This window comes from Colobus angolensis, unplaced genomic scaffold (assembly GCF_000951035.1).
Source record: "Colobus angolensis palliatus isolate OR3802 unplaced genomic scaffold, Cang.pa_1.0 Scaffold82, whole genome shotgun sequence".
Taxonomy (NCBI): domain Eukaryota; kingdom Metazoa; phylum Chordata; class Mammalia; order Primates; family Cercopithecidae; genus Colobus; species Colobus angolensis.
In genome coordinates this window covers 3,969,984-3,981,071 of record NW_012122043.1, presented here as the reverse complement: position 1 = coordinate 3,981,071, position 11,088 = coordinate 3,969,984, and the positions used below count along the sequence as shown (strand labels likewise).

The following is an 11,088-nucleotide window of genomic DNA, read 5'->3' as shown; positions in this document are numbered from 1 at the left end:
CCAGATGGAGAGAGAGGTGCTGTAAGGCCCCCGAGAGGTGGGCAGACTGACATGCCGACCCAGCCTGGGACGTCCTCACAGCTGGAAGGCCCCCGGCCTGGCCTGGCAGAGGGGAGCTCATTCACACGATTTCCTTTTTTTTTTTTTTTGAGATGGAGTCTTGCTCTATCACCCAGGCTGGAGTGCAGTGGTGCGACCTCGGCTCACCGCAACCTCCGCCTCCCGGGTTCAAGTGATTCTCCTGCCTCAGCCTCCGGAGTGGCTGGGATTGACAGGTATGTACCACCATGCCCAGCTAATTTTTTTTTGTATTTTTAGTAGGGACGCGGTTTCACCATGTTGGCCAGGATGGTCTCGAATTCCCGACCTCAAGGGATCTGCCTGCCTTGGCCTCCCAGAGTGCTGGGATTACAGGCGTGAGCCACTGCACCTGGCCTCACACATTTTAACTTGGTGATTTCACGCTCAGAGTCTATTCTGAGGTAATAGTCACACAGGTGACGCCACCTTCGTTGTAATAGTCCCAAATGGAAAACAGCCTGAACGTCCACGAACAGGAGGAGGTTACCACTCCCACCTTCACAAAGTGCAATATCATCCTATTGAGATGAAATTGCAAATCTTTTTTGTTTTTGAGACAGAGTCTTACTGTGTCACCCAGGCTGGAGTGCAGTGGCACGGTCTCAGCTCACTGCAACCTCTGCCTCCCAGGTTCAAGCAATTCTCCTGCCTCAGTCTCCCGAGTAGCTGGGACTATAGGTGTGCACCGCCACTCCTGGCTAATTTTTGTATTTTTAGTAGAGATGGGGTTTCACTCTGTTGACCAGGCTGCTCTAGAATTCCTGACCTCAGGTGATCCACCTGCCTCAGCCTCCCAAAGTGCTAGGATTATAGGCGTGAGCCACTGCACCTGGCAAAAATGGAAACTCTTCCAGTGCTGATCACATCAGAAACGCCCACAATCTAACAAGGTGTGAGGAAAGGGCGCTGACCCACATGCGCCGGCAGGCTCATTTTCACAATAGGAAAGAGCTGGAAGCATGTTAATGGCAAATGATCTTTTACTGGTGACATTTTCTGCTTTTTATTTTTCTGTTTTCCAAAAGGAACTTGTGTTATTTTTATCCTCATAAAAAGAAAGAAGTGTATTTTTAAAAACTGCACCACTCAGTAGCAATCTGTTGATGAGGATCTGTTTTGTGCTCCCGGTGTTGAGTTTCCCAAACTGACCTGTCATCTGAGGTGCTGGGACTCCGAGCCCCACGACGGCTGCTGTGAGGCCTCCACACTTGGCAAGCAGTGCTGTTCCCCAAGCAGAGCCAGCTCCCCGTGACAGCAGCCTGTCATCAGAATCCCCTGTCCTCATTTCCACCAGCCCGAGCTGGGACCGCATTAACCCTGCATGTTCCGCCTGCAAACAGTGGGGACAGCGGGGAAACCCAGCACTCCAGCGCCCACCCCATAGTGGTCCTGGGCACAGCGAGAGTCTTCCCTCGCTGTGGGGACGCTTATGGGGGTCTTCCATAAGCGTCCCCCACCCAACGTGAAGCTGATGTCCAAGGCCAGGGGGAAAATCCCGGGACAGTGTGGGACAGGAGCAGGGCCGGGGGCCAGGCTGGGCTATGGCTGGGCTATGACTGGGCTATGGCTGAGCTGGACTGGCCTATGGCTGGGCTGGACTGGGCTATGGCTGGGCTATGACTGGGCTATGGCTGGGCCAGGCTGGGCTGTAGAGGAAGCATGGACTCAGGGAACCCCTATGGAAGGTAACCCAGAGGGCACCTTGCAGACTTGGCAGTAATTTGTGGGTGAGCTTCCCCTCCATAGGCTGTGTGCGTCTCAGGAGCAGGAGTGGGGTTCTGTCTCCCTAGGGGCCACCTGGGCCTCTCTGGGCTGTAAGAGCATTAGGACAATCCGTAGTAGCATCAGGAGGCCACAGCCAGACCCGACACTCCCCAGCTCCTCTAGGTCGCAGCACACCTGGAAATGGTCATGCTGGTTAGGCCCACGTGGCCAGTGGATAGAGGGCTGAGGGCTTCTCTCCCATGCGCCTGAAGCTCCTCAGCCACAAAACTCTGCTCTGGGCACTGGTGTGGGAAATGTCCAGTAGCCTCCTCGGTCCCCAACTCAACCCACCTGACCTTGGTCAGGGCCTGTGGTTCTGAGCCCAGTTCAGTCCCAGGCGTGAGGGCTTCCCCCTGCGACTACTGTGAACCAAGCGCTGGACGGGAAGCTGAGAGTCCACTGCTGTAGTTTTAGATGACCCTGTTTCTTAGCCGCCCTGGGCAGCCCCGAGGCCAAGGCCATGGGGTAGCAGGACAGGGAGCCCCAGCGTCTCTCCTACCTGCGCTAGCTGGGCAGGGCAGCTGAGGGTGGCGCCTCCCCTCTCTGGGCAGAGTTCCCTCACCGCCACCATGGACTCCCAGCTTGGAAAGCCTCTGCTAACCAGCTGTGCTTATTCATGATAATCACGTTTTCCCATGTGACAACAGAACAAGAGGACACATAGGTGCCACTGACATCAACAGCGAGGGCAGCACCTGCCAGTGTCCTGGCCCTGGGCCTGAGGCTCTCTGCGACCCCAGGCCCCCACCACGGGCTCCACTGTCCCCACCTTGTAGATGAGGAAGCAGGTGGGGAAGCTGCACCCCTGCCCCCACCAGCCAGCCCCACCGCCACAGCTTTCACCTGTGCTTGCCCTGGAGCCCTTCCCGATGTCTGTCCTAGGCCGCAAGTCCCTGGAAGGCCTTGATGGGCTTTCTGAGCTGACAGTCACTGAGGAGCCGGCATCTCGCTCCTTCCCCCACCAGCCCAGCCCTCACCACCTGACCCTCCCGCCACCCTGCAGACAGAGGCTAAAAATACCCTCCCCACGGGGCCACCAGCCCCGCCGTGCCCCGCCCTGCAGGCCTCCGTGTCCCCTGGCTGCCGGCTAGGCAGGGTCTGTGTTCTCAGCTTCGAGGTCCAGGCTGAGTGAGAGGTAGGATCCAGGGGGCTCTGGGGCAGGGGACAGCAGAGAGGGCAGGGGGACCCAGCAGGGAGTAGCGGGGAGGGTGGGTTAGGCCCCGGAGGCCGGGATCACAGCCGAGTGCTTCAGAGACACCCCCGGCCCCTGCCAGCGGCCAAGCCAGGCTCCTCAGGGTGGGGGCTCAGGAGACAGGTTTCCCTCTGTTCCAGCTGGAGAGGTGGGAGGGGGAGGCTGGGCCACCCCTCGGATGGCAGCCAGGGCCACTCAGCCACAGTCGCCAGCCTTGCTGGGCTCAGGCCTTTTGTTGTCCTGCCCACTCAGCTTCCTCACTCCGGGCCTGGGCAGGCACTGGGGTGAGGCTCTGAGACCCTCAGGAAACCCCTGACCCATGCAGGGACTGCAGGGTGACAGGTGTCAGCAGGACCCCTGAGGTCCCCAGGGAAAGTGGGGGCGCTTACGCCTGCCGGCCCATCACCCCAGCAGCAGCTGCCCCAAGGGAGCACAACAATGACAGGAATGCGAGGCCTGCAGGCGGTGGCCCAGGGACAGCCCCATCGCCTACTCAGGCCCCAGCTCATCTCCCAGCTGCCCAGGAAGGGCAGAACCGCCTTCATCGGGGCCAGGGCCTCCTGGGGAGGGGCCAGGCAGGATTCTCATGCCTGCAGTGTTGGGTGGGTACTTCGTGTACCGGCCGGGATGCTGGGGCGTGGGGCCCTGAGCTGCCCTGTGCGCGAGCCCGGGTTGGTCCGCGAGGCCCTGTGGACCCCCACGTGCTTTCCCGCTCTGGGTCAAGAGGTGGCACCCGGGTCGGGAAGTCGGGGAGCCCTAGCTCCCACTGCCTGCACCTGTACCTGCACCGTGACTGCCCGGCCAGACTCTTGGCCTCCTGGTTCTCCAGCTGAGCTTTGTCATTTCCTTTTTTTTTTTTGAGACGGAGTCTTGCTCTGCCGCCCAGGCTGGAGTGCAGTGGCCGGATCTCAGCTCACTGCAAGCTCCGCCTCCCGGGTTTACGCCATTCTCCTGCCTCAGCCTCCCAAGCAGCTGGGACTACAGGCGCCCGCCACCTCGCCCGGCTAGTTTTTTGTATTTTTCAGTAGAGACGGGGTTTCACCATGTTAGCCAGGATGGTTTCGATCTCCTGACCTCGTGATCCACCCATCTCAGCCTCCTAAAGTGCTGGGATTACAGGCTTGAGCCACCGCGCCCGTTCCCATGCATTTTGTACCTGTGGACGCACGGCCGCCTCTCTTGCCCGGGATGGCTCCGCGAGGCGCCCCCTAGCGGGCGAACGGCCTCTCCGCTGCGCAGCCTTTCGCCCTGGGGTGACCCGGGTCAAAGGCTTGTGCACAGACTTGATCTCTCCTGGGGACGGTTGTCTTAGGGTGCAGTACCAGAAGGACATAAACCACATGCATATAATTACATGAGCCTGTAAGCAGCCTTGCTGACTTCAACCATAGGAGAGTGGTGATGCAAAACCCTCCAGAACGCTGCCTTTGGCTGGCCGTTTCTGTTTAGCAACCTCTAGCGGGCCACGTGGAATGCAGGGTTCAGAGCCTGGGCCCCCAAGCCTAGCTCTGAGTTCAAATTCCAGCTTCACCACTTCCTAGATGTGTGATCTTGGGCAAGTGACTGAAACCTTCTGTGCCTCAGTCTCCCCAGCTGTAAAAGGAGCCATGATGACACCCACCCTCCAGGACTGTTGTGGGCTGAGTGGTGAATGCACAGCTTCTCTGCATGCTTGGCACGTGGCCTGGTGCCTGGGAGCACCACGGGAGCAGGAGCTGCTGCAGCCCCCAGATGGCCTCCCCAGCAATGTGGGATCTGGGACAGAGGACGCCTCCGGGAGTTTGGGTGTCTCCGGGGCCCTTAGGGGGTGGGCTCAGTGTAGCCCAGGGTTGTGGACGAGACCTAGGGCATGGGTTCTCTTGCCAGCCCTGTTCTGCCCTGAATGCCTGGCCATGAGTAGGTCTCCCACCCCTCTGAACCTCGATTTCCTCACTGCAAACAGGAATGACACCTACCCTACCTTACAGGGTTCTGGGGGTGGCTTGAGGCAGATGGTGAGTAAAGCGATTGGCACATGGTCGGTGCTCATCCTGTGTTTATCAGTGGATGGAAAGGGCTGATGGACAGACTGGATGGGTCACTCAGGAGGATGAGACCATCCCCACTTGGCTGACCTTGCTCTCTTCTCTCCTAGGAGCTCGGGCAGCTCCAGGCACTTCTTCCCTTGAGTGGGTGGGCTGCTGAGGGTCCCGTGGGCACAGCATCATGGTACGGAACGTGGATGACCTGGATTTCCACCTGCCCTCGCATGCCCAGGACATGCTGGAGGGCCTGCAGCGGCTGCGCTCTCAGCCCAAGTTGGCCGATGTCACACTGCTGGTGGGCGGCTGGGAGCTGCCATGCCACCGTGGCCTCCTGGCACTCAGCAGCCCCTACTTCCATGCCATGTTTGCGGGTGACTTTGCCGAGAGCTTCTCTGCGCGCGTGGAGCTGCGGGACGTGGAGCCAGCTGTGGTGGGGCAGCTGGTGGACTTCGTGTACACAGGCCGGCTGACCATCACCCAGGGCAATGTGGAGGCACTGACACGCACGGCTGCACGCCTGCACTTCCCCTCGGTGCAGAAAGTCTGCGGCCGCTACCTGCAGCAGCAACTGGATGCTGCCAACTGCCTGGGCATCTGTGAGTTTGGGGAGCAGCAAGGGCTGCTGGGCGTGGCTGCCAAGGCCTGGGCCTTCCTGCGAGAGAACTTCGAGGCTGTGGCACGTGAGGACGAGTTCCTGCAGCTTCCTCGAGACCGGCTGGTCACTTGTCTGGCCAGTGACCTGCTGCAGGTGCAGCCAGAGCAAAGCCGACTTGAGGCCCTGCTGCGCTGGGTGCGCCATGACCCACAGGCCCGAGCCTCCCACCTGCCTGAGCTGCTCAGCCTAGTGCACCTGGACGCCGTGCCCAGGCCCTGTGTGCAACAACTGCTGGCCACAGAGCCCCTGATCCAGGAGTCAGAGGCGTGCCGGGCAGCCCTGTCCCAGGGCCATGACGGGGTGAGTGAGCAGCTGGGAGGCCCCCATTCCTGGGAAGCAGGGAGGAGAGCCCCAGAAACCCCACCTGAATCAGGCCAGAGCAAGCAGTGGACGTTCCAAGGTGCACTCTGACCTTGCAATGCTCCTTTTGTTGGGCCAGCTCCCTATAAGGACATCACCGTTCACCCCTCAAGTGCAGATCGTGCCTGTGTGCGTGTCACACCCTGGGTGCAAGGGGCAGGGGAACGTAGAAGTGGTAAGATCTGACTCTGTCCTGAAGGAGCCTGCAGCTCAGTGGAACAAGCCTGGAAACAGATGTCAGGCAGTGTGGAAGGGCCAAATATATGCCCAGGATGCATTCTGGGAGGGGCTGGCAGTCAGGGAGTGCTTTCTGGAGGAGGCAGCATGTGAGCTGGGCCTTAGAGGAGGGATAGGAGCTCACAGGGAGAAAAAGAGGGGAAAACCATCCAGGAAGGTGGTGCAGCTTATGCACAGGCAAGGAGGCACAGACAGGCCTGGCAGTCCGCCCGAGCTTTTATGGGGTGCTACTTCCTGTTTGTGCTGGCAGTGGGCCTGGTGGGCACAGCAGGTCATGATGGAGGGACAGGTCTGGGAGTGGCTGCACGGTCAGCTGCCAGACACCCTGTTCAGGGGCCTTGCTCCAGGGCGCTCCTTTAGAACCAAGTCTGAGAACAAAGAGTGGCTCAGGCTAATGGTCCTCAGGCCACGGGTGGAGTGAGTAGTGGGCTAAACCCTAACCCCTGTCCCCACTGGATTCCAGCCAGTCACAGAGCACCTGGCCTCCTTCTAGAGCTGGCTTCAGAGCCTTGCCAGTAGGCAGTCACCTAGTATTCTAACTCCTGGCAGTGGGAGATCTGGGGGTTCCATATGGGGGCCAGCACGGGCGGCTATTGGGGAGCCTGGGGTTCTGGGAGCCCTAGGCAGCGACTGCTTACCGGCCGTTCCTAGGACAGCCAGCGTTTCCCACTGAGCCGGGACACCCTTGTGCCGCCTGCTGGAGACCACCCAGGGAGCGGGGATGGGGAGAAGCTTGTGCATGGCGCTGCGTGCCTGCTGTGGGGCTGGTTCTGAAGGTGGTTCAGGAATGCCCCGAAAGGCACGTGGTGCAAGGAGGGAGCAGCTTGTGCACTCGGGCACACACCATCTCCAGCAACATGCATGCACACATGCACACACATGCCGAGGCCTGCCCAGGGCATACGGGGGCTCAGAGCATGGGGAGACTTTGCTGTTGCCCTGACCCTGGCCTCCCACCCCACAGGCACCATTCGCCCTCCGGCAGAAGCTGGAGGAGGTCCTGGTGGTGGTGGGCGGGCGGGCGCTGGAGGAGGATGAGGCAGGTGAGGAGCCCACTCCCCGCCTTGGGAACTTTGCCTTCTACAACAGCAAGGCCAGTAAGTACCCCTCCCGCGTCTGGGCCCACCTGCTGTCCCTCGGTCTGGCGAGAGCCGCTGTGTCCACCTTGCAGGTGGAGCGAATGAGGCTCGCAGAGGACCGGGAGCTGTGTGAGGCCACTGTGAGGGGCATGCCTGGGTGGGCCTCACCTGGGGGCTGCAGAGGAGCCAGTGGCACCCCAGTGAGGAGGTAAGCTGGGGGGCACTGCTGTTCCCTTTCCCTGCAACCAGAGCCCAGAACTCTGGTCCCTTTTAGGCCCTGGGGCCGGTGTACAGGGCTCCACGGCCCAGACTGCACTCTGTGGAGTGGGCGGCCTGACCGCTGCCTCCTCCCCATGCGCCCCGCTCAGTGCACCTGCCGGGGGAATCGAGACCCCAAGGGGAGAGCGGGGTGGGGAGTAAAGGTGTACAGGCAGCTGGAGGAGTGAGAGCTCAGCTTCTGGGTCAGCCCAAACGGGGTTATAATCCCAGCCCTCAAACAGGTGACCTTGCCTCTCTGAGCCTCAGCTTCCTCATCTGTGAAATGAGCTCCTGCTGTTTCCTTACACAGTTGTAGGGAGCCCTGAAGTGGGCACTGAGGCCAGGTCCACCATTTGGCGGGAAAGGAGGCATGAGGGCCCCGCAGCGGTTCTGGAGGCCCCCTGCGCTGGCCCCGGGAGGTGCTCTGGAAAGGGCTGATGCAGGCTGGCTGGTGTCATGGGGCCACCAGGCAGGTCGCCAATCATCTCCCTGGTGTCAGAGGCTGGCAGACTCCAGGAAGCCCGAGGCCAGCTGTTCGGGTCAGGGGCTGATGAGAGGGGTCTGGGGCTGGCGTCAGGAGGGAGCAGCTGTCTCAGACCCAGCCGGGAGGCGGGGCGCTGGCAGGAAGGGCCTGTTGATGGCTGGGCAACTCCCTCCCTGGGGTGACAGAGCCATGAGTCACAGGGACACGGTCCCTGCCCACAGTGCCAGGCTCTGCTCCCAGGGAGGCCTGGAATTCCGCATCTCCCAAAAATGGTCATAAACAGTAAACAGAGTCTTCCCAGGGGACATCCCGAAGACCTGGGGCTCTTCTGCAAACACCCAAAATATGTCCATTTATAGGACTTTACCATTTCCACATTTATTGTCTCGTCTTGATTTTCCAAAGCATTTTTGCATCTTTTGCCTCAGTTTACCTCTTGTAGCTCTGAGAGGCAGGCCTGACTTGGGCACATCGTTCCGCCCCACCCCACGACCCGAGCAGCAATCATCCTAACAGCCACCATCAGTGAGCAGTCCCATGAGGGTCCCCATAGCTCCTGGGAGGCAGGGGTCAGCCCCACTCTACAGCAAGGAAACTGAGGCTGGGCTTTGCCCAAGGACACACAGCTGGGGCACGACACCTGGGATTTGGACCTGCTCTGCCTGCTGCAAGGCCTGTGCCTGATCCCCTGTATGTGCCTGGCTGCCTGGAGGGCAGGGAGGGTGCAAGGAAGGAAGGAAGGAAGGGAGGGAGGGAGGGAGGGAGGGAGGAAGGAAGGAAGGAAGGAAGGAAGGCAGGCAGGCAGGCAGGCAGGCAGGCAGGTAGGTAGGTAGGCGTGCTGTTGATGTTATCACACACTAGTGACACCCACAGATCAGGCCACTTAACCCACACCGCAACTAATCGACAGGCCAGCCCCAGGGGCTGAATGGTCCATTTGGGGTCAGTGGGGTCAACTGCAGGGTCAAGGTAAGACCCCAGCCTCCAAAGCCTTCCTGCCTCTCCAGGGAGCTATCCTGTGTCCACTCTGAGTGCCAGGCTCTGCGGAGGGGGTGGGGGGGACGCATTAATCCAGAGCACCCAGGACCCCCTGGGCCCCTGCACCAGTGTCCCCCTGCCCTTCCCTTTCCCCACCAGTGAGGGGGGCATTTCTGCACCTGGTGCATGGAAAGGCACCTGGGAAGGGGTAGTGGGGACCGCCCCAGCAGGGAGCCTGGCAGCCTGACCCTCTGCCTCTTTCCTTCTGCCAGAGAGGTGGATGGCGCTTCCAGACTTCCCCGACTACCACAAGTGGGGTTTCTCCCTGGCGGCCCTGAACAACAGCATCTATGTCACAGGTAGGCAGCTCTGGGACCCTTCCAGGGATGCCCTGCCCGCCAAGCACCGGGCTCAGTGCAACTCCCCACACTGAGGGGGGTCTCTGGTGGTTAGTCAAGGCTTGTCGAGGCCTTTCCATGCATGTGAGAACAAGGACATTTAAAATCCGTGGTCACTCATGGGAGCTGGGAGCTGCTTCTGTACACAGGCTAGCGTGGGCCCACCCCTGCACCGCACAGCTCCTTCAGGGGAAGCTCCAGACCTCCCCGCTGAGTGCCGCGCTGGCGTGGCTGCTGTGCACGCCACGAGGTTCCACGCGGCCTCCTTCAGCGAGAAGCCCCAGGCCTGGGTGGTTGACCAGATGCCCGCCTTGGTCCCCAGAAGAAGTCATGTGATGCAGGGATCACTTTGTTCTTTCCTATCTTAGAAATTGGGGTTCCTTGTAAGATTTAAGAGGGGACAAGCTTCCACTGATGGGGGCTTGAAACCACTGATCTTGTCATCCCTGTTTATGGGGGATGGTGGGGCCTGTGCAGTCCCGTAGCTCGACTGCGCTACGCTGGTCCCACCCCTGGCTCACCATGCTGGAGATCATGGCCTGGCATGGGAGGAGGCCCCTGGATATTGGTACCCAGACCCCACTGCCCTGGTGCCCCAGGCTGGTGGTACCCATGTAGACAGAACTTCTCCCTGCAGGTGGCTCTCGGGGCACCAAGACAGACACCTGGTCAACCACCCAGGCCTGGTGCTTCCCACTGAAGGAGGCCGCCTGGAAGCCTGTGGCGCCCATGCTGAAGGCCCGCACCAACCATGCCAGCGCAGCACTCAATGGGGAGATCTACGCCATCGGCGGTGAGGCCTTCCTCTCCACTCCTCCCTGGGGCCTGGTTCTAGCCTCTCTTCCCTGCAGCAATAGGAACAGAGAGCCCCATGCTGGCCTCAGAGACCACAGAGATGCTGCTCCCACTGCCACCCTCAGGGCTCGCTGTCTGGTGGGGCAGGCAAGCCACAGGCCAGGGCTCCTGAGCAGGTGGGCCATCGAGACCCACAGCCCGGGTGTCCTCCCTGGCCAGCTCCCAGTGCCTCTGCTGTGCCGCGACAGAGACAGCAAGATGGTGACTCAGGCCCCAGGAGGGGTTCCTGCAGGAGGGGCCAGTGAGGACAGCCACACCCACCTGCCAGCACCTGCAGCTACAGCAAGGAGTCACCCAGGAGCCTTCACTGATTAAAGGAACATTGGAAAACAAAATGTGGCCAGGTGTGGTGGCTCACTCCTGTAATCTCAGCACTTGGCGGGGCCAAGGCAAGAGGACTGCTTGAAGGAGGACAGGGTCTCTCTATGTTACCCAGGAGTTTGAGACAAGCCTGAGCAACATAGAGAGACCCTGTCTCCCTTTTAAAATTTATTTATTTATTTATTTATTCATTCATTCATTCATTCATTTATTTATTTGACAGTCTTGCTCTGTCACCCAGGCTGGAATGCAATGCAGTGGCGTAATCTCAGCTCTCTGCAACCTCCATCTTCCAGGTGGGAGCAATCTTCCCACCTCAGCCTCCTGAGTAGGTGGAACCACAGGTGCATGCCATCATGCCCAGCTGATTTTTGTATTTTCTGTAGTGACGGGGTTTCACCA

General features: G+C 60.1%; 1 protein-coding gene across 1 annotated transcript in view; it reads left to right on the top strand.

The window, feature by feature from the left end:
- The first annotated feature begins 2,943 nt into the window (after positions 1–2,943).
- KLHL30 (kelch-like family member 30) overlaps positions 2,944–11,088 on the top strand; it is a 12,614-nt gene continuing 4,469 nt past the window's right edge. Inside the window, exons 1-5 of the mRNA XM_011929588.1 lie at positions 2,944–2,980; positions 5,172–6,016; positions 7,278–7,410; positions 9,385–9,471; positions 10,148–10,303. Coding sequence (XP_011784978.1) covers positions 5,243–6,016; positions 7,278–7,410; positions 9,385–9,471; positions 10,148–10,303 — 1,150 coding nt within the window. The 5' untranslated portion in view covers positions 2,944–2,980; positions 5,172–5,242. The remainder of the gene's footprint in view (positions 2,981–5,171; positions 6,017–7,277; positions 7,411–9,384; positions 9,472–10,147; positions 10,304–11,088) is intronic.